Genomic DNA, 23,278 nt, shown 5'->3' with positions numbered 1-23,278 from the left:
TGACGGCATCGAAACCCGCCATGTAGCAACGCTTGCTCACACACCCTTTACCAGCCTATACGGTTAGCTCTCTCTCATATCTGTTGCTAGAGGTAGCACCCATTCTGTTATCATTACATTCATATACCCACCCGTAAATAAATGCATGTTATTTGAGGTTTGCTTTTTAATGCATTTAATAGCCGCACTTCATGCAGGATAGTTCCGTCATTTACATGATCACACACACCGTGAAAGAGGGTGTTTGTGTAACAAAAGGCAGTAAAGCCTGAGAGAAGAACAATATATGCCACAGGGAAGGGAAAGCGAGAGAGCGAGGTGAGATAGAGGCCAGCTCCTACTGGCACTAGTATTTCATTAACTGATTTTACAGTTTTGTGTGGGTCCCAGTTACACGGTGAGAGGGAGAAAGGGCGAGCGGTAAAAGAGGGAGAGGGCGAAGGAGGTTAGGTTGACTACAAACAACCCATGGAGGGAAGAGAGTAGTGTTAGGCGAGGTTATGAGTAATAGTTTTTCTAGGCATTCGAGTGAATGGAGTGGGACCTTGTGAGACTTCCTTCAACTGCCTCCTTTGGCTGTACCAGTTTTTCAAGTCCTGTTTTTTTTCTTTTCTTCACAACATTCTGTTCTAGGCTGACAGGTGACCAATGGACTGACGGAGAGAGAAACTGAGTGATCAGAATAAGAGGAAGAGCGAAGACGTTTGTGTGAGAGAGGCAGTCGAGTGAAGTTTAGAATATGAGCAGGTCAATTGAGTGTCTTTAGATGCGCTCGAAGAGGTTTTGGAGGGGTTCCTTCATCGGTTGTTAGTTACCAGTGTAATGTAGGAGCTCGGTGGGGGATAGCTGAAAAATATTCAGTCTTTTATTACAACTTGCAGGTGAAGGGGACTCAACTCTGGCAGGTTTTTTCCATCAGTACTCAGCCTGACACTTGTAGGTGTCCTATTAATTTGTTAGCGTCTAGGAGGATCCAAGGGCCTCTGCCTTTTGATACTGCGCCTAATTGCCTTCGGACACATTTGAGGACTGTTTTTGGAGGAGAATTGAATATGGCCAGTTCCCTGTACTTTATCCTTCCGGCCCTAGGGGGCTACACCCTGACGTCACTCTACCTGTTGAAGAACCCTCAGATCCTCCACAAGAAGAAACGGGCTGCCTTCCACTGCACCCACATCTCACACAGAGGAGGTAAGGAAGGAACGGTGGAGGGATGTAGTAGTCACATTTAAGTCACCTTGCTTCTTCACCTTTCCTCTGTAACCATTGATGTGAATGGGCTGGACTAGTGAATGTTGAATGTTTGGAGCCTGTGGTGTAGCTGCAAGCAGGAGTGCTGAGTGATTTTATTGATTTGACCCAGAGTCACACTGCATCTTGATAAATATGTGGTTCTGATTTGAGCTATCCCCATTTCAAGTCAGTGGGGATGATGGAAAAGCAGGCTATAGAGCGAGAGTCTTGGAGCTGGATCGGACACTGATATTCTCTGCTTTTCTTCTGATCTGTGTTGGCAGGAAGTGGCGAGAGGCTAGAGAGCACCATGGAGGCCTTCACACAGTAAGTGACCAACCCTAACCAAACCAGACTTCAGATCAGTTACAGTGCTTATCATAAGTATTCACCCCCATTCGATTTCTTCACATTTTATTGTGTTACAAAGTGGTATTAAAATGGATTTAATGTGGGGGTTTTTTTCAACGATATACACAAAATACATTTCTTCGTATTTTTTATTAAACAGTCAATGCATGTTAAACACCTTTGACAGCAATTACAGATGTGATTCTTTTTGGGTAAGTCTCTAAGAGCTTTGCACACCTGGATTGTGAAACATTTGCCCATTATTCTTTAAAAAAAGACTTCAAGCTCTGTCAATTTGGTTGTTGATCATTGCTAGACACAGACAGCCATTTTCATGTCTCGCCATAGATTTTCAAGCAGATTTTAAGTCAAAACCGTAAGTCGACCACTCTGGAACATTCACTCCTTGGAGGCTGCTGAGGGGAGGATGGCTCATAATAATGGCTGGAATGGAGTGCTATCAACCACATGCAAACCACGTCTTTAATGTGTTTGATACCATTCCATTTATTCCATTCCAGACATTATTATGAGCCGTCCTCCCCTCAGCAGCCTTTGCGATTCACTATCTTCTAGGTTATTGTTCGGCTGAAAAGTGACTTTGTGTTTGGTGAAAAGCAGACTGAACAAGGTTTCCATTCAGTCGATACTCTCGGTACAACACAAATGAATGTGAGTCACTCACGACTTCGATTGAAGAACTAAAATCACGCCTGACAAGGCCAATGAAATCAACGCCTCGCTGAAACCCTTCAATTCTTCCGCTCTTCACCTCGATGTCAGCAGGAATGATTCATGCCAAAAACAAACTTCTTTGGGACATGAGACTTGACTTTTTGCCAACTAAACTGTCACTTTGTGGTAGCGGGTGCTCACCTGTTGTGTGCAAACCAGTTAGTTATTCTATGGATTGCTTGGCCTGGCTGTAGCAATGAGTAAGATGGCTAACATGACCAACACGATGAAGGCTAACAAGCTGGGTCGGGACCATGCCCAAATTCATACAAAATATATTCACGTTTGTTGTCTTGTATGTCTCAGCTCTGTACATTCTCTGGCTGCCCTCGCTCAAATCAGTTTGTGTGTGGGCCTAGGGGACGGTTTCACTGTGTCTTGCCCCCAGCTGGCACTGTTCTGCTAGTCCAAGCCGCATGTTCTCTTGACAATCGTGTAGCGTTCTTGAGGGTCTTTAGTTGGAGCAAATGTCTTGTCTGCCTGGGTGTGGTGTATGCGGTAGCTGCCTGCACCCAACCCGGCTCCTATGAGCTCTGTCGCCGGTTACTGGAGGCTACTCAAAGAGAGAGGGCGGCCAGGTTCGGTGGGTACCCCCCGCCGCCTGTGTCTGCCGTGGTCAAGCACTGCTTGCCTCTCTTCCCAGAAACGTTTTTTTGATGAAGGGTCCGGTCCCACCCTGGTGATCCGGTCCTACGTAGACTTTCGAGACCGGGCTAGCTAAACATGCGCTGCATAATGTGCTAGCCACATTGGCTAACGCACCGCTACGAGCTAGCTATTACTAGTTATTCCTGACGTCCCATGGTGGAGTTGCTTGGGTAGCTCCTCTTGTTTGGTATATGTAGAGTTAAGACACTAGGCTATTCTAAACGGACCATGCTGCAGTCAGAGGCTAGCTAGCTTAGACTAAAAAGCTTCCTGCCTAACGTCGGCTAGGATGCATAACTTCTGGCGAGTGAAACATAGTAGATTTCCCCAAGCACCTCCGATGAGGAAACAGCCCCTGAACACTTGGCTCAGGTAACCCCCAGAACGATGGTCCTTGGCACGGGTGTGAGCGACCAGTGCGCCCCTCCACAAAAACATTACTTTGACAACAGTGCCCCCACGTTTGGTTACTGTCCAGATGAGGTACTACATCAGCCCTAGCAGGAGCCCCCTTTGCCCTTTAAGTGGTTGTTGGTAGCAGAGTCAGGGGAGTTAGCAGGGTTGGACACAACCATGCTATTATCCCACACAAAGTCTCTTTGGCTGTCAAAAGTGGTGGAAATGGAAAAATAGATGGCATTCAGATTGCATTTCACGGGAGGCTCGCTCTCTGCACCGACCAATGGTGCGCATACATAGTGTCACCCTGGATCATGCCAATAGGAATGTCGGGGTACAGGCTACAATTTGTTGTGGCTTCCCCACACTTCTGCAGCGTCTTCACTTCGACTGTTCCCGAGTCTTCAGCGCCTGTTTTGAGCGAGGAAATATCCTCCTGTCTCCAGAAGCAGGTATTCTGAGTGGTTCCGATGTTGAAGATCCAGTATTTCCTGGTTCCGAAAAGGGACGGGACTGTACATCCCATTCGAGACCTACATGCCCTCAGCAAGCACCTCAAAGTCTATATATTCTGACTGTTCACGAGCCGCCGGCTATTAGAGCAGATTGGCTGGTATTACACACATTCATGCTACTGTCCCATATTCAGTCTCTAGGCTTCATAAGAAACCAGAAAAGAGCCATCTGACTCCATCTCAGTGCATTCCGTTTCTGGGTCTCGAGCTAGACTCACTTGCGGATCACACTTTTCTATCCCCATGGAGGGTGGCTGGGTTCCAGTTGATGCGGCCCTTCCAGTGCTGAGTGCTAGCCACTCATCTTGATGCTTCTCACAGCCTAAGCTGTTGCTTCGGGTGTCCCTGTTAGGCCAATGGATGGTGGGACCCTCTGCTATTGTCAGGGCTGAGTTGTACCCGCAAGGTGTTCACGACAGACGCATCCCCCCAAGGGTGGGGTGCGCTATATGAAGGCAACTCGATTCGAGGGCTATGGACAGTGGTGCAGAGCGCACTGCATATCAATTACCTGGAGCTCCTAACAGTGGATCTGGCGCTCAGGTGCTTCCCCCCCCCCCATTTTGTCTCTCTCTCTTCTAACCTTGGCTTGCTCCCTTAATGCTAGAAAGCTCTCGCTTTGGGGCGACACATTTCCCCAGTTGCCTCATTTTGGGTGCAGATCTTTTATCCAGGTGGGACCCTATTTCTCAGGAGTGGAGGCTACACATCTGGGTGGTCTCCCAGATATGCGCAAATGTTCAGCAGGGCCGAGTAGATCTTTAAGCATCTCAAGAAAATGTGCATTGTCGACTGTTTTTCTCATTGAGGGACCCAAGCTCCCCATTGGGAACAGGCACACTGGTGCACCAGTGGCCTTGGACCCTCCTTTACGCATTTCCCCCAGTGGAGCTGATTCAGTCCACATTGGAGATTTTGCGCCTGGGGGGCTTGTCATTGGTTCTTGTGGCTCCCCGTTGACCCAAGCAACCTTGGTTTGTGCAGATCAGTGGCCTGTTGGGTGTGGTCCTGTGGCAACTCCCGCTGCGCAGGGGAGTTATTTAAAGAAAGTTGGGGATATTTGTACTGCGGTGAGTTGGGCATCACCAAACAGTTTTGTGAGGTTTTATTGCTTGGATGTCACTGCTCCCAGTTTTGCCCACAGCGTGCTTACAGCTCGGAGAGGAGAGGGTCATTGGGCAGCAATACCCAGACCACTGGGTGGTTGCCATGGGACATTTCCTTTGGTATCCATTGGGCCTGGCTTGGGTTTGGATTCTAGTTCCCCATATTGTGTAGTACGGAGAGTACTGACTGAAAGGGAACTTAACGTTATAACTAATAACTACTGTTCTCTGAAGGAGGGAAGCGAGGTACAACACCTGTTTGGCCCTGTTCTGGGCTCAGTGAAGAGCGAAACTGAATTGAAACCAAAAATGTGAAAAAATGTCCATTGGAATATGGTTGTACTTTTAGATTATTGAAAGGGGCAAGTATAACGCAAACGTCTAGCAACTCAAAGGTTGTGTGTTCAAATCTCATCATGGACAACTTGATCATTTTAGATGATTAGCAACTTTGCAACTACTTAATTTTTCTTTCAGCTACTTTGCAACAACTTAGCATGTTAGCTAACCCTTCCCATAACCCTAACCTTAACCCCTTTAGCTAGCCCTTCCCCTAAACCTAATCCTAACCTTAATCCTTTAATTTAACTCCTAACCCTAATCTTAACCCCTAAGTAAAGTTAGCATTAGCCACCTAGCTAATGCTAGCCACAACAAATAACAGTTGTAATTCATAACATATCATACGAAATGGATGATGGACAACCACAAATGAATACATGCCATATGAAATGTAACGTGTCATACGTACAGAATAATATGAAATGCTCTGAGACCAGGGTGCAAATACACAATTTGAAGCAACCACATATTTAGCGATATGGCTATATTATTGGCCATTGAAGGGCCAAGCCTCGACACACAAACAACTTGTTTATTCATCAAAACCCAGCCCTTTCGTGCCAACTGCAGCAACTGTACCGATAATTATTGTTGTGAAAATATCAAAAATATTTCTGACACAGCCCTGAACCTACAGTGCTACGGCCAATGCTTAGATGGACCATTGCGTTAGGTTTGTTAAAATAGAGCCCCGTGTATCAATACACCCAGTCACTACAAAGATGCAGGTGCCCTTCCTAACCCAGTTGCCAGAGAGGAAGGAAACCGCTCAGGGATTTCACCATGAGGCCAGTGGTGACTTTAAAATAGTTAGAGTTTAATGGCTATGATAGGAGAAAACTGAGGATGGATCAACAACATTCTAGTTACTCCACAATACTAACCTAATTAACAGAGTGAAAAGAAGGAAGCCTTTACATAATAAAAAATATTCCAAAACATGCATCCTGTTTGCAACAAGGCAATAAAGTAATACTGCAAAAAATGTGGCAAAGCTATATACTTTTTTGTCCTGAATATGTTTGTGGCAAATCCAATACAACACATTACTGAGTACCACTCTCCATATTTTTAAGCATAGCGGTGGCTGCATTATGTCATGGCTATGCTTGTAATCGGAACAGGGGAGATTTTCAGGATAAAAAAATATACAGAATGGAGCTAAGCAAAGGCAAAACCTGCTTCAGTCTACTTTCCACCAGACACTGGGAGATGAATTCACCTTTCAGCAAGACAATAACCTAAAACACAATGCCAAATCTACACTGGAGTTGCTTACCAAGAAGACAGTGAATGTTCCTACTTGAAAATCTATGGAAAAACTTGAAAAAGGTTGTCCAACAATGATCAACAACAAATTTGACCGTTTGAAGAATTTTGAAAATAATAATGGGCAAATGTTGCACGATCCAGGTGTGGAAAGCTCTTAGAGACTTACCCAGAAAGACTCACTGCTGTAATCGATGACAAAGGTTCTTCTACAGTGTATTATCCAATGGGTGGGTCTAATATCTTATGTTTCACTGAGTCATGGCTGAACGACGACACAGATAATATAGAGCTGGCTGGGTTTTCCATGCATCGGCAGGACATAAAAACTACGAGAGGTGTGTCTATTTGTCAATAATAGCTGGTGCGCGATGTCTAATATTAAAGAAGTCTCGAGGTATTGCTTGCCTGAGGTAGAGTACCTCATGATAAGCTGTAGACCACACTTTCTACAAAGAGAGTTTGCATCTATATTATTCGTAGCTGTCTATTTACCACCACAAAATGCTCATCCATAAACTGCGCTAATTTCTACCAGCATATCACATGTGCAACCAGAGGGGAAAAAACTGTAGAGCACCTTTTACTCCATACACAGAGACGCATACAAAGCTCTCTCTCTTCCTCCATTTGGCAAATCTGACCATAATGCTATCCTCCTGATTCCTGCTTACAAGCAAACACTGAAGCAGGAACTACCATTGACTCACTTAATACGGAAGTGGTCAGATGATGCGGATGCTACGCTACAGGACTCTTTTGCTAGCACAGACTGGAATATGTTCCGGGATTCATCCAATGGCATTGAGGAGCATACCACCTCAGTCACCGGCTTCATCAATAAGTGCATCTACAACATCGTCCCCACAGTGACCGTACGTACATATCCCCACCAGAAGCCATGGATTACAGGCAAGATCCGCACTGAGCTAAAGGCTAGAGCTTCCGCTTTTAAGGAGCGGGACACTAATCCGGACTATTATAAGAAATCCCGCTATGCATTCAGACGAACCATCAAACAGCCAAAGCATCAATACAGGACTAAGATTGAGACCTACTACACTGGCTCTGAAGCTCCTAGGATTTGGCAGGCCTTAAAAACTAGTACAGACTACAAAGGGAAACCCAGCCGCTAGCTGCCCAGTGACGAGAGCCTACCAGACAAGCTAAATGCTTTTTATGCTCGCTTCGAGGCAAACAACCCCGGAGCATGCATGAGAGCACTAGCTGTTCTGGACAACTATGTGATCACGCTCTCTGAGCAAGACCTTTAAACAGGTCAACATTCACAAAGCTGCGGGGCCTGACGGATTATCTGGACATTTTCAACCTCTCCCTGATCGAGTCTGTAATACCTACATGTTTCAAGCAGACCACCATAGTCCCTGTGCCCAAGAAAGCCAAGGTAACCTGCCTTGATGGCCATTAAGTGCTTTGAAAGGCTGGTCATGGCTCACATCAACACCATCATCCCGGAAAACCTAGACCCACTCCAATTTGCATACCACCCCCAACAGATCCACTGATGACGCAATCTCAATTGCACTTACCACTTCCCTTTACCACCTAGACAAAAGGAACACCTATGTGAGAATACTGTTCATCGACTACAGCTCATTGTTCAACACCATAGTACCCACAAAGCTGGGACTAAACACCTCCCTCTGCAACTGGATCCTGGATTAAGGGTAGGCAACAACACATCTGTCATGATGAGTCCCCTCCTGTACTCCATGTTCACCCACGACTGTGTGGCCAAGCACAACTCCAACACCACCGTTAAGTTTGCTGATGACACAACAGTGGTAGGCCTGATCACCAACAACGATGAGACAGCCTATAGGGAGGAGGTAAGATACCTGGCAGTGTGGAGCCAGGACAACAACCTCTCCCTCAATGTGAGCTGATCGTGGACTACAGGAAAAGGAGAGCCGAAACAGGCCCCCATTAACATCAACGGGCTGTAGTGGAGCGGGTCGAGAGTTTTTCAAGTTCCTTGGTGTCCACATCACCAACAAACTATCATCGTCCAAACACACCAAGACAGTTGTGAAGAGGGCATGACAACACCTTTTCCCCCTCAGGAGAATGAAAAGATTTGGCATGGGTTACCAGATCCTCAAAAAGTTCTACAGCTGCACCACCGGGAGCATCTTGACCGGTTGCATCACCGCCTGGTATGGCAACTGCTCGGCATCCGGCCCAGTACATCCCTGGGGCCAAGCTTCCTGCCATCCAGGACCTATTTACTAGGTGGTGTCAGAGGAAGGCCAAAAAAATTGTCAGACTCCAGTCACCCAACTTTAGTTTCTACACTGATGCTCCTCGCTGTTAATTATCTATGCATAGTCACTTTAACCCTACCTACATGTACAAATTACCTTGACTAACCTGTACCCCCACACACTGACTCGGTACCAGTACCCCCTGCATATTGCCTCATTATTGTTATTTTATTGTGTATTTCATTTTTTACTTTAGCATATTGTTACGAGAATTATGTTCTCAATGTTAACTTCAATTAAAATACTAAGTCTGCCACCCAGAATGTGTAAGATTCTGGTTGAATGAAACAGACGGAGGCCCAGCTTACAAGAATTAGAAGTGTTTATTCACGAGAACGTTCTGAAGTCCATTTTACATAGACATCATTTTTATAGTTCATTCCTTCCTTCCGCACACACATACACACAAACATTAAGGCCCCAGATCTCTTAACACTGTAGATCATTACCCAGCCGACAGTTTCATTCCTCTGAGATTAGGGAAACCTTGAGGGGGACTCCCTCTCATATCTTAAACCCTCAGAGTTCAAGCTAGGGCAGGTCAACCACAGTTTAACAGTTCTCGGTGTTTACTTAAACAGACAGACACGCATTCTTCTCTTATCCTAGTCCAACCTCGTTAGACTTATGCTTAATTAGTTACTCATTCTACATGCTATATAGACCATATCCCTAATAGTTAAGTCTCAGGGTAGAATTATTTAATCATTACATTCAAACATATAAATCCCTTTACACTTATTTAGTAAATATTTTCTTAATTCTATTTCTTGAACTGCATTGTTGGTTAAGGGCTTCTAAGTAAGCATTTCACTGTAAGGTACATGTTGTATTCGGCGCATGTGACAAATGATATTTGATTTGAATCCTGAATGCTGATTGGTTAAAACCTCATTCAAGCCAGTGTCTATTCCACAAGTTACCACTGGTTAAATCTATGACGTTAAAATGCCTATTTACTCTGTTCCATCTGGCTGCGCAATCCACTGTCTCATCAACTGGGCCATGCAATTTATAAACTTGATCTCCACTATAAAAAGCATCTAGACATGATCTCACATTTCTTTTAGATTAACATTTTGTTTTCAACAAATACAAATAAATGACAATAGAAAGCAACTTAAAAAAATGCAAATGAAGCTAATTTGCTGTTATTCTGTCTGCACTGTTTGACATGACTGTAAATTAGCCGTAGTTTGCTAGCTAGAATGCATGGGATAAGAATGTTGCCAGCCAGTATGGTTATGGAACATTTAGAACGAACGACTAGAACAATTTAGAACAAAAAGACTGAACAACTGGGTGGAGTCTCTGGCAACCAAACCAATAGAACGGATTACCAGCCGGCTTGGGTAGCAACCCTAGATTTGTGTCGGGACTATATCTTGTGGAAGGATCAAATAGAATGAATAAATTCATCACAATAACATTTTTTATGAAAATATGCCAGTCATTATTTGAATATGTTGGTAACCGGTGTTTGGAGGATACATTGGCACAGTTTGCTGGCCCTCGACAAACACCCATGCCAATATATCCTCTTCGAGGGCATTATCACTTCATTGACTCGGGTGTGAATACAGTACTTATGTAAATGTTTTGGCGGTGTTTCAAATCGGTGAGCAGCTGCTCGTGTGGCCATTGTCACAAAGCCACACCCGTCCCACTCACGTTAGAAGTTCAGAACTAGAAGGTGTAGGCTGTATAGAAATAATGAAACTCATATTAAAAATTAAACAAAATATTTCAGCCTAATCGAAATGTAGACTGTATCACACATTCCAGTGTTGGAACTATACAAATGCGACAATGTCCACAATATAATGATGCCAGCTCTAACGCAGTTCCACCTAAGACACCTCAACATTTCATCCCCACCCCCTCCCCCCTCAGTGCAGTGGAGCAGGGTACAGGAATGCTGGAACTGGACTGTCACCTGACCCGGGATGGTCATGTGGTCGTTTCACATGATGAAAACCTCCTGAGGCAGACCGGCCATGATGTCACCATCTCCTCCCTAAACCTAGAGGTCAGAGGTCAAATGTATATTAAAACCATAGAAATACAATGTAAAACTCCCCTTGATTGTTGCTTGAACGCTCTTTATGTTACCTTAGCTACTCTGACCTGAGTGTGTATGTATTATAATGTGTGTACATGTAGGCCCTCCTTTATAATCTGTTCCATACAACTTAAGTGTTTATGAGCTTTTATAAGCGGTTCCATACAACTTAAGCCAGTAATGAGACAGTTCATTCATTTTGTACTATAAAATACTAATTGTGTTTTCTTTTCAGGAGTTACCCCTGCAAAAGGACAGACTGGAGGTCACGTTTTATGCAGGTATCCACTGTAACACATACACACACACACACTACATGGCCAAAATTATGTGGACACTTGGTCGTCAAACATCTCATTCCAAAATCATAGGCATTAATATGGAGTTAGTCCCCCCTTTGCTGCTATAACAGCCTCCACTCTTCTGGGAAGGCTTTCCACAAGATGTTGGAACATTGCAGCGGGGACTTGTTTCCAATCAGCCACAAAAGCATTAGTGAGATTGGGCACTGAAGTTGGGCGATTCCAATTAATCCCAAAGGTGTTCAATGGGGTTGAGGTCAGGGCTTAATGCAGGCCAGTCAAGTCCTTCCACACCGATCTCGAAAAGCCCTTTCTGTATGGACCTCGCTTTGTGCACAGGGGCATTGTTATGCTGAAACATGAAAGTGCCTTCCCCAGACTGTTGCCACAATGTTGGAAGCACAGAATCATCTAGAATGTCATTGTATGTGAAAGCGTTAAGATTTCCCTTCACTGGAACTAAGGGGCTTTGCTCGAACCATGAAACAGCCCCAGGCCATTATTCCTCCTCCACCAAACGTTACAGTTGGCACTATGCAATGGGGCAGGTAGCGTTCTCCTGGCATCCGCCAAACCCAGATTTGTCCGTCGGACTGCCAGATGGTGAATTGTGATTCATCACAATTGCTCCAGAGTCCAATGGCGGTGAGCTTTACACCACTCCAGCCGACGCTTGGCATTGCGCATGGTGATCTTAGGCTTGTGTGTGGTTGCTCGGCTATGGAAACCCATTTCCCGACGAACAGTTATTATACTGATGTTGCTTCCAGAAGCAGTTTGAAACTTGGTAGTGAGTGTTGCAACCGAGGACAGATGATTATTACGCACTACGCGCTTCAGCCCTCGGCGATCCCGTTCTGTGAGCTTGTGTGGCCTACCACTTGGTGGCTGTGCCATTGTTGCTCCTAGACGTTTCCACTTCACAATAACAGCACTTACAGTTGACCAAGGCAGCTCTAACAGGGCAGAAATTTGACGAACTGACTTGTTGGAAAGGTGGCATCCTTTGGCGGTGCCACATTGAAAGTCACTTCAGTACGGGCCATTTTACTGCCAATGTTTGTCAAAGGAGATTGCATGGCTGTGTGCTTGATTTTATACACCTGTCAGCAATGGGTGTGGCAGAAATAACCAAATCCACCTATTTGAAGGGTGTCCATATACTTTTGGTGATGCAGTGTATGTCTCGATCAGACCAACAGCGTCATTGCATCAATGCTGCGTAATAATTTCAATAGTCTTTTTTCCCCATTATGTAATCCAATGTTATTTGTGGCTATGTGTGCAGCTAAAAGTTCAACGTTCACCTTTTGCTACTATTTCTTTCAAACCGACGCATACAATTTTATGCATACCTTGCACCACACAGAACGCACTGCAACTGCCTCTGCAACACAATGCTGCAAGGCAAACGCAGCATTCCATTGGAAATGAATGTACTTCTGGTGTACCAAAATGCAATAACGCTGTCGGTCTAATCGAGGTAATACACACACACAGATACACACATTCAACCACCATACTTCTCTGACAGAAGTGGGTCGATGGCATAGACAAATGCTCCTTGTGAGGTTTTGCATCAATGTGTGCGTATATGCATCAGTGTGTGTGTGTGGATTATGATGACACTCACTACCTCACCCTTCTCCCTCCCATCCTCTCCCTTTTTTCCTTCCGTTCCCACACCAGGCCACTACAGCACCGGTACAGACAGGAAGTTCACCCTGTTGGAGGAAGTGTTCAGGAAGTTTCCTAAGATGCCAGTCAACATCGAGATCAAAGAGGACAACAGCTTGCTAATGGAGAAAGTACAGGACTAAGCTGAATTTAATCAAATCCAACTTTTTTCATCAAATTTCAACTTTACACTTTACATTATTTTAAAGTGACCCTGCTGAGCGAAATCCAATCAAATTCAACTTTATTTACAGAAAATACTTTATAAATGTGTCTGTGAGCAACAATGAACGGGGTTCACAGGATGACAGAAAGGACACAAGATAGTTGGATAACAAAGCAAGCACTATATCATGTAGGAACTATATTTATGTGCAAGCTCCCGAGTGGCGCAGCGGTCTAAGGCACTGCATCTCAGTACAAGAGGCGTCACTGCAGTCCCTGGTTTGAATCCAGGCTGCATCACATCCGACCAAGATTGGGAGTCCCATAGGGCAGTGCACAATTGGCCCAGCGTCGTCCGGGTTTTGCAGGGGTAGGCCGTCATTGTAAATAAGAATTTGTTCTTAACTGACTTGCCTAAAGGTTCAAAGTTTTTTTTTTAAGTGCAGCATTACCATGGTTCGTGAGAATAATATTTTTTATCATTAGCATATGTGCTAACATGCATTTATAGGTACAGTGCAGCAATATATGAATACAGCAACTAAAACCATTAAAGACTAATGTAATGAGTCTAAATACAAAATCTGGACTGAATCTGACTTAAGGTTAATTTTTTTAACCCTTATTTTACCAGGTAAGTTGACTGAGAACATTCTCATCAACAACCTGGGGAATAATTACAGGGGAGAGGAATTAGCCAATTGTGAGCTGGGGATGATTAGGTGGCCAGATTTTGAATTTAGCCAGGACACCGGGGTTAACACCCCTAAGTGCCATGGGATCTTTAGTGACCACAGAGTCAGGACACCCGTTTCACGTCCCATCCGAAAGACAGCACCCTACACGGGAATGTCCACAATCACTTCCCTAGACCAGAGGAAAGAGTGCCTCCTACTGGCCCTTCAACACCACTTCGGGCAGCATCTGGTTTCCCATCCAGGGACCAACCAGGACCAACCCTGCTTAGCTTCAGAAGCAAGCCAGCAGGGGGATGCAGGGTGGGATGCTGCTGATTTTCATGAGGAGAAGATGATTGCAGATGATTTTGAGCATAAGTGTTACATATGAAAAGGAGGAGTTGTTAATAGTTGTTTTTGAGTAATCAATACCAATTTCAATGTGGTTCATCTTAGAGACGTCCATGATAGCAGTTTCAAGTTGATAGGCCACTGTGAAGTGGATTTACAAAGGATTTAAATGGACACGTCAAATCTGATTTTTGATTTGTCATTAACCAATCCTCTAGCTTGGCGTTATTTGGACGTATTGTTCATGACAATACATTTTTCAAAGGTTTTCCAAAATCCCCAAGATGGATGAAAAAAAATATCCTGACAGGCCTTATGGGTCCTTGTGGCAAATTTGTTCAGCATGAGGAAAGACACTTAGGTCAGCCGGGACAGTGGATATGGGGGTGTAAGTGAGACCGCTTATAACAGTACCATCTATAGGCCAATCAGTTTCCGTGTGCCAAATTAGAAAAAAAATTCCCAATCTATGCTTGAGTTCTTTGACCATGTCAGGGAAACAATTATCTAAGAATAACAATAGGTTTCACAGATTCGCTGAATGGCTAAGTCACAGACAACGAATAACTCTCCCTTTCTGCCCTGGGTCTCCAAACATCTCTCTTCTGTCTCTCTCTTCCAACTCTCTCTCTCTCTCTCTCTCTCTCTCTCTCTCTCTCTCTCTCTCTCTCTCTCTCTCTCTCTCTCTCTCTCTCTCCATACCTTCTTATGTCTCTCTCAGGTGTCCAACATGGTGAAACAGTATGATAGAGAGGACCTCACAGTATGGGCGACTGTAGACTCGACCATTATGAAAAAGTGCCGCAGAACTGTAAGTGTCGTCTAGGGGAGGACACAATAAACTGACCAGGGTTCTCTAATTCAACTCCTGTCCTAGGGGGAGGTTTTTGTCTTGCACTCTCTCAACCCACCCTCTCTCTCTTCCCTGTCCCTCCTGCTCTCTTCTATCCCCATTCCTCCATCTCTCCCTGTCATCTCACCTCTCTCCTCCCCTCTCTCTCTCTCTCTCTGCTCTCCCTCTCTCCTCCCCTCTCTCTCTCTCTCTGCTCTCCCTCTCTCCTCCCCTCTCTCTCTCTCTGCTCTCCCTCTCTCATCTCCCCTCTCTCCCTCCCTGCTCTCCCTCTCTCCTCCCCTCTCTCTCTCTCTCTACTCTCTCTGCTCTCTCTCTGCTCTCCCTCTCTCCTCCCCTCTCTCCCTCTCTGCTCTCCCTCTCTCCTCCCCTCTCTCTCTGCTCTCCCTCTCTCCTCCCCTTTGTCTCTCTCTGCTCTCTATCTCTGTTCTCCCTCTCTCCTCCCCTCTCTCTCTGCTCTCTCTCTCTCTGCTCTCCCTCTGCTCTCCCTCTCTCCTCCCCTCTCTCTCTCTGCTCTCTCTCCCCCCTCTCCCTCTCACCTCCCCCCTCTCACCTTCTCCCTCTCTGCTCTCCCTCTCTGCTCTCCCTCTCTGCTCTCCCTCTCTGCTCTCCCTCTCTGCTCTCCCTCTCTGCTCTCTCTCCTCCCCTCTCTCTCTCTGCTCTCCCTCCCTCCTCCCCTCTCTCTTTCTGCTCTCCCTACCTCCTCCCCTCTCTCTCTGCTCTCCCTCTCTCCTCCCCCTCTCTGCTCTCTCTCTCTGCTCTCTCTCTCTGCTCTCTCTCTGCTCTCTCTCTCTGCTCTCCCTCTCTCCTCCCCTCTCTCTCTCTGCTCTCCCTCTCTCTCTGCTCTCCATCTCTGCTCTCTCTCTGCTCTCTCCCTCTCTCTCTGCTCTCTCCCTCTCTGCTCTCCCTCTCTGCTCTCCCTCTCTGCTCTCCCTCTCTGCTCTCCCTCTCTGCTCTCCCTCTCTGCTCTCCCTCTCTCCTCCCCCTCTCTCCCCCTCTCCCTCTCCCTCTCCTCCCCCCTCTCCCTCTCTCTCCTCCCCTCTCCCTCCTCCCTCTCTCTCTCTGCTCTCCCTCTCTCCTCCCCCCTCTCTGCTCTCTCTCTCTCTCTGCTCTCTCTCTCTGCTCTCCCTCCCTCCTCCCCTCTCTCTCTCTGCTCTCCCTCTCTCCTCCCCCCTCTCTGCTCTCTCTCTGCTCTCTCTCTGCTCTCTCTCTGCTCTCTCTCTCTCTCTGCTCTCCCTCTCCTCCCCTCTCTCTCTCTGCTCTCCCTCTCTCTCTGCTCTCCATCTCTGCTCTCTCTCGCTCCTCCCCTCTCTCTCTGCTCTCTCCCTCTCTGCTCTTCCTCTCTCTCTCCTCCCCTCTCTCTCTGCTCTCTCCCTCTCTGCTCTCCCTCTCTCTCTCCTCCCCTCTCTCTCCTCTCTCCCTCTCTGCTCTCCCTCTCTCTTCCCCCTCTCCTCCCCTCTCTCTCCCTCTCCTCCCCGCTCTCTCTCTGCTCCCTCTCTGCTCCCTCTCGCCTCCCCTCCCTCTCGCCTCCCTCTCGCCTCCCCTCCCTCTCGCCTCCCCTCCCTCTCTGCTCTCTCCCTCTCTGCTCTCACCCTCTCTGCTCTCTCCCTCTCTGCTCTCTCCCTCTCTGCTCTCTCCCTCTCTGCTCTCTCCCTCTCTGCTCTCTCCCTCTCTGCTCTCTCCCTCTCTGCTCTCTCCCTCTCTGCTCTCTCCCTCTCTGCTCTCTCCCTCTCTGCTCTCTCCCTCTCTGCTCCCCTCTCTCTCTGCTCTCCCTCTCTCCTCCCCTCTCCCTCTCCCCTCTCCCTCTCTGCTCTCCCTCTCTGCTCTCTCCCTCTCTGCTCTCTCCCTCTCTGCTCTCTCCCTCTCTGCTCTCCCTCTCTCTGCTCTGCCTCTCTCTGCTCTCCCTCTCTCTGCTCTCCCTCTCTCTGCTCTCCCTCTCTCTGCTCTCTCTCCTCTCTGCTCTCTCCCTCTCTGCTCTCTCCCTCTCTGCTCTCTCCCTCTCTGCTCTCTCCCTCTCTCCTCCCCTCTCTCTCTCTGCTCTCCCTCTCTCCTCCCCCTCTCCTCCCCTCTCTCTCCCTCTCCTCCCCCCTCTCTCTCTGCTCTCCGTCTGCTCTCCCTCTCTCCTCCCCTCTCTCTCTGCTCTCCCTCTCTCTGCTTTCCCTCTCTCCTCCCCTCTCTCTCTCTGCTCTCCCTCTCTCCTCCCCCTCTCCCTCTCTCCTTGTAGAACTCCACCATGCCCTATAGCTTCAGTATGAGACGAGGGCTGCAGCTGCTCCTCCTTTACTACAGCGGCCTGCTGCCCTTTGTACCGCTGGGAGAGAGCTTCCTGCAGTTCTACCTGCCCCGCATTATCAACAGGTTTGTGTGTGCGTGCGTGCGTGTCATGTGTGTTTTTTTGCCTATTGGTTCCAAAGTTCATGTGCTGATACAATACCTATCTGCCTTCATCATCATCTGACTTCAGCATCATCTGTTATGTCTGTGCACGGATGTGTGTGGTCACATGTTTATCTTTGAGAATAGGTGCACACGGATGTGTGATGACAGAGAGCTTTCTATTGTTCTTTCTGTCTGGCAACCGTGTGTCTGTGTGTTGTAAGTTGTAACTGTATCTAATCTCATTCTATTTGGCGCAGGACATATATTCCTGAGGAGCGTCTTCTGAAGAACAGAATGGTCATCTATCTGATAGAGAAGTGGGTACATTTACTACAGTAACAAAGCAGTTCCGTTTTCCTACTAAAAGCAACAGGCCATATACAAGCTTTGATAAAAGATTAAACCACCTGAAAATGGTTCATGTTGTTCCAGATTAACGATGAAGAAGAGTCTATTCAAACATCTGGCCAACAGAGGAATTCAGGTACAGAGCAACCATCATAATCATCATTACTGTTAGCATCGTTATCATCATATTTGTTACTGCCATCACTTCCTAGCCCCTTCTGCTAACTTCTACCGCTTCAGTATGTCATGGCCCGTCAGTAGGCTCAGCAGAGCTCCTGTTACAGCCCACTTTCCCTTATCCAGCCCTTTAAGAACTGTAGACACTGAGTGTGTAGGGCAAGGGGCAAACCTAGAAGGGGGTTCAATCCAGCCCAATTTTAGTGGAATTTCTCTGTTATACTGATCTATGATGGGCTTTTGGATGATCAGTGGGCAATGGCCCGGTTTCCTGATAGACTGAGGTCACGCAAACTCACATTCAAAGTCAAACACGACATCGGCAAAGAGACCTGCTCCGACTCTGTCATCAGTTAGACAGCCAAGAACATGGGTTGTAAAAAACGGAATGGGTGCCTGTAAAGTTAGAACACATTCTACATTGTCACCTCACTCAAAACGTCCTATTTTTTGGGGCGGCTAAAACCAGGATTTGGTCAAACAATAAAGTGCATTATACTCATGATTCCTGTAATGAAAGTGTCTGTCCTCCCAATGTGCCTGTGCCCTCGCTGGGGCCTGCTGCTGCAATGAGCGAGCCACTCTCCTCACTCGCCATGCGCTCGAGAGAAAAATGATTTCTAAACGTACAACTAGCTTCATCCCCTTGTCCCTGTCGAAGAGAGGAGGGTCTCAGCTTTCAGTAGGTATAATTACTTATTTCTCAACTCAATATTCAGCTCAAACGCAACTATTTTACAACCAAGATATTTGATATGGCTTTGAGATATGGAGATACGTTTTTTTAGCACATAACATTTAATGTTGGATGAATACTTAGCTACTAGCAGTGGGTAATATATTTAGAGTTAGAAATGTAGTTAATGTGCTTTTTCAGTAGTTTCCACTTCTACAAGTGTTGAACCCCACATTAACTAGCCTATACTGCGCATAAAGATGTATGTAATTCCTCTCTATTGAACAAAAATAAATCAGTAAATTCTGGAGTCTCAAAAATATAGCAACTATAGTCAAATTCTTTACCCAAAATTAATGATATTTACTGGATTAGCACATAAAAATATATTTGAGTCCGACCAAATCATGGGCTGGTGCCACCAACAGTAAAAGTAAGTGGCACCAGTGAAAAATGACAGTCTGGAGGCCTGTAATAGAAATGAATAGGGTAGGTGCTGATTCAGGGGAACACGTATGATGGGTACTCATTTGAAATCTAGCTTAAGGCCTAGATTCAATCGGATCAAGTGTTAACTGGCGATCGCTGCATCGCTGATGTTTTTGGCGGTGTCGGAGGTGTATCTACTTTGGAGCTGTCGAATCGGTGAGCAGCTGCTCTTGATTATTGTCGCAAAGCCACACCCCTCCCACTCGCGTTTGAAGTTCAGAGTAAGAAAGTGTAGGCTGAATAGAAATAATGACGCTCATAGGTCCGCTTTAGGTATAATGCCAGGAGCTGCTCGTGGATTTCACAGTTCTAACACAGTTCCGACACCGCCAAAAACAACTGCTATGCGGGTGTTGGCTAAAGCAGAAGAAGCACAAAGTGACAGCAGAGAATATGATGAGACAGATCGACAGCACAACAGGGAGGCAAACAAAATGGCTAGAGCAGAGGAACAGTTAAAGTGGTGAGTTGTATCTCCAGTGGTGCTTTTACATATTGTATTTGTTTTAAAAATGAGCTGGTTAAAAAAAGAGGAGGAGGACCATCTCTCGTCAGTCACTGGTACAGAAATGGTTGAGAAACGCTGTACTTTACTGCCAATGTTATGTGTCAGCACTACTGCCTGTGTCTAAGTTTAACTTAGAGTGGATGCGAATGTCAGACAGAAGACTCGAGCCTGATGTAGATGTAGGTCTGGGCAGCGGCTGATAGGGTCTGGGCCCCACTTCCCCTGTGGTTGGGGGGTGAGTTGGCGACACGAGGTGTGGGCTAGTATAGATAAAATGCCAGGGTCTAATTCTTGTCCCAGTCCACCCCTGCGGCCCAGGTCACTAATAATCACCTATTGTTTGCACATTTTGACAGCGAGTACATATAACCAATTTTCAGTGCAGCGCTCTTGACCTTGTTGAAGATCGAATGCGCCCCCGGGTCAAAATGAGATTGACGCTCCTGAGTCTATACTTAGCTTGTAGGTTTCTCACTTACAGTGCATTCATTATTCACACCCCTTCACTTTTTCCACATTTTGTTTATGTTATAGCCTTATTCTAAAATTGATTAAAAAAAAAAAAAAATCCTTATCAATTTATCAATACACCATGATGACAAAGCAAAAACAGGTTTTTAGAATGTTTTCAAATAAATAAAAAACGGAAATATCACATTTACATAAGTATTCAGACCCTTTGCAATGAGACTCGAAATTGAGATCAGGTGCATCCTGTTTCCATTTATAATCCTTGATGTTTCTACAACTTGGAGTCCACCTGTGGAAAATTCAATTGATTGGACATGGTCTGGAAAGGCACACACCTGTCTATATAAGGTCCCACAGTTGATAGTGCATGTCAGAGCAAAAAACAAAAAAGTGAAGTGGACTGAATACTTTCTAAATGCACTGTATGGGTGGCTCAAAATGGGATATGGGTGAGGGGAATGGGCAGGGTATATGCAAATTGAATACCGTAGTTCCTCATCACCTCTTTGAAGTCACGTAGATCACATCATTACGCTCTTTTTGTTTACCAAGCCCTGCTCCAGAAACTTCCGACTTCCCTAACATCACTGTTAAGATTTAAAATGACAAGTTATCAAACCCGTTCACAGGGTTGGTTAACTCAGGAGACTCTTTTGGTATCCAGAGAGTTAGGTAAATCAGCCTTTAATTACCTTGCACCTTACTTGTGGAATGATCTACAATACATTAAAAATGTTGAGGAATTGGTGCCGCTATGGCATTTCAGACGGTTGTTTGTTAGGGAACATTTTTACTGAAGAATGCGTCTGTTTTTTGTTTTGCTTTTTGTGTATTGTTGTGTATTTTATTGTGTATATGAATGTGTAGTTTAATGTGTTTAGATGTGTATTGTGGTGCTTATACAGGGGTCGTCTGGAAAAGTGACTTTGGTCTCAACATTGACTGCTTGTCAAAATAAAGGTTAAATACAAAAATGGTATTTACTATAGTTAAAAATGTGTCGTGTTTTTGCGGACTGTAGTGTTTTTGCGGACATTACTGTAGTATTTACTACAGTGCTTATTTTTGCAGATAATACTGTGGTATTCGCTATAGTATATCCTACATACGACAGTGTGTAGTACAGTATTCTACAGTAAACAAAAGTTTACTATAGAGTTCTATAGTAAGTACTGTAGTATTTGATAGTAATCTGTAGTATGTGGGATAACTGACGTCTGGCCCTCTCTGTCCTCAGGTGCACCTGTTTGTCTGCAATGAGGATCCGGACATCGAGGCGGCGTTCGAAGTAGGAGCCACGGGCGTCATGACAGACTACCCCACCCTCCTGACTGACTACCTACACAGACACAGGAGTCAAGACTGACAGCCTAAACCTCCAATCACACTACTGATTCACAAACAGGGTTCTTAACTGATAGCTCGAGCTACCTAACAAGAGACCACCACTGGTACGTTGTTTATCACTGAAAGAATCACACTTAAATCGCAATTTTCCTTCACAACTCCAGTCTCCACCAATGAGCAAAAGGACAGCTCTGTAAGGAAGTTGCCCGAAAAGCACAGATCCAAGACCAGCGTACCTTTCCCAAATCCCAACCTTAACCAATAGAGGGAAAAACACAAAACCAATCTCTGATCAATGTCTTTAGGCAACTTCATTCCATCTACACAAAAAGATGTCACTTGCACTTACTGTCTTTTGGTTAATGGATTGTGGTCATATATTGACACTGTTCACCTCTCTCTGCAACCTCTCTGCAACCTTCCCAAACCCTAATGGATCTATCAGTGGCTGTCTGGATGTTGTTGGGGGAAAAGTGATTTCTTTAAGTCTATATCCTTGATGTTTTCCTATGGTATTATGACATTTACATAATGGAACTGACTTTTGGGGTCTTTATGACAGGCTATACAAATTGTATGTTAATCAATGCAAAGATGATTTAAATAAATACTTGTATAGTTTTGTGTTCTCAAGACCAGCCTCCATTTGTTTATACCACTGGAAAATAACTGCTTCCAAAACACATACACACACACACACAGTATTTATGTATTTACTTGCTTCACTTCCTCATTCTCTCGGCCCAGGAAATGATTAAAGTCCGCTCACATTTCTTAACAATAATCTACCAGCCAGTCAGGTCCCAGTGGGAAACAAAGGCTACACGGTCCTGACCTGGTTCTCTGTGTGTTGCGTGCAGTATAACAAATAGGTTAATGGAATAAGTGGATAAATTCAAACACAACTCTTTAGAGACATGGTAAAAGATTATGAAGACCTTATCCTTTAGACTTCGGAGAAATAGGGCTTCTGTGACGCACACAGCAGCCACAATTAATTAGAGCTGGAAACACATCACACTGGACTGGTTCAACTAAATCGAGATAAGAATATCGGACTTGAGAGTTGAGTACAAGTCAGACCTTTAGCTAATGTAATTTTCTAATAATGCAACAAAGTTTAAGATATACACTACCGGTCCAAAGTTTTAGAACACCTACTCATTCAAGGGTTTTTCTTTATTTTTACTATTTTCTACATTGTAGAATAATAGTGAAGACATCAGAACTATGAAATAACACGTATGGAAGCATGTAGTAACCAAAAAAGTGTTAAACAAATCAAAATATATTTGAGATTTAAGGTTCTTCAAATAGCCACCCTTTGCCTTGATGACAGCTTTGCACACTCTTGGCATTCTCTCAACCAGCTTCATGAGGTAGTCACCTGGAATGGATTTCAATTAACAGGTGTGCCTTCTTAAAAGTTAGTTTGTGGAATTTCTTTCCTTCCTAATGAGTTTGAGCCAATCAGTTGTGTTGTGATAAGGTAAAAGGGTATACAAAAGATAGCCCTATTTGGTAAAAGACTAAGTCCATATTATGGCAAGAACAGCTCAAATAAGCAATGAGAAATGACTGTCCATAATCTTATTTCTTTTTTTACATTTATTTTTAGGGGTAGATCAGCTTTAATATTAGATTGATAGATTGTAGCTTCCATCAATGTAATTGTCTGCATCACTTCCAATCCCCCATATATCTTTTTGCAAATATATACAGTGAGGGAAAAAAGTATTTGATCCCCTGCTGATTTTGTACGTTTGCCCACTGACAAAGAAATGATCAGTCTATAATTTTAATGGTAGGTTTAATTGAACAGTGAGAGACAGAATAACAACCAAAAAATCCAGAAAAACCCATGTCAAAAATGTTATAAATTGATTTGCATTTTAATGAGAGAAATAAGTATTTGA

General features: G+C 45.0%; 1 protein-coding gene across 1 annotated transcript; it reads left to right on the top strand.

Moving 5' to 3' along the window:
• The first annotated feature begins 199 nt into the window (after positions 1 to 199).
• Positions 200 to 21,995, top strand: LOC106600720 (lysophospholipase D GDPD3). The gene is made up of 10 exons (XM_014192294.2): positions 200 to 1,191; positions 1,518 to 1,560; positions 10,777 to 10,912; positions 11,181 to 11,226; positions 12,937 to 13,055; positions 14,839 to 14,928; positions 17,192 to 17,325; positions 17,604 to 17,663; positions 17,779 to 17,830; positions 21,253 to 21,995. The coding sequence occupies exons 1-10, from the start codon at positions 1,053 to 1,055 to the stop codon at positions 21,379 to 21,381; spliced, it is 948 nt and encodes a 315-aa protein (XP_014047769.1). The 5' UTR covers positions 200 to 1,052; the 3' UTR covers positions 21,382 to 21,995.
• The last annotated feature ends 1,283 nt before the right edge of the window (positions 21,996 to 23,278 follow it).

Source organism: Salmo salar, chromosome ssa03, assembly GCF_905237065.1.
Source record: "Salmo salar chromosome ssa03, Ssal_v3.1, whole genome shotgun sequence".
NCBI classification, from domain to species: Eukaryota; Metazoa; Chordata; class Actinopteri; order Salmoniformes; family Salmonidae; genus Salmo; species Salmo salar.
This window is presented reverse-complemented; position numbering and strand designations above follow the sequence as displayed.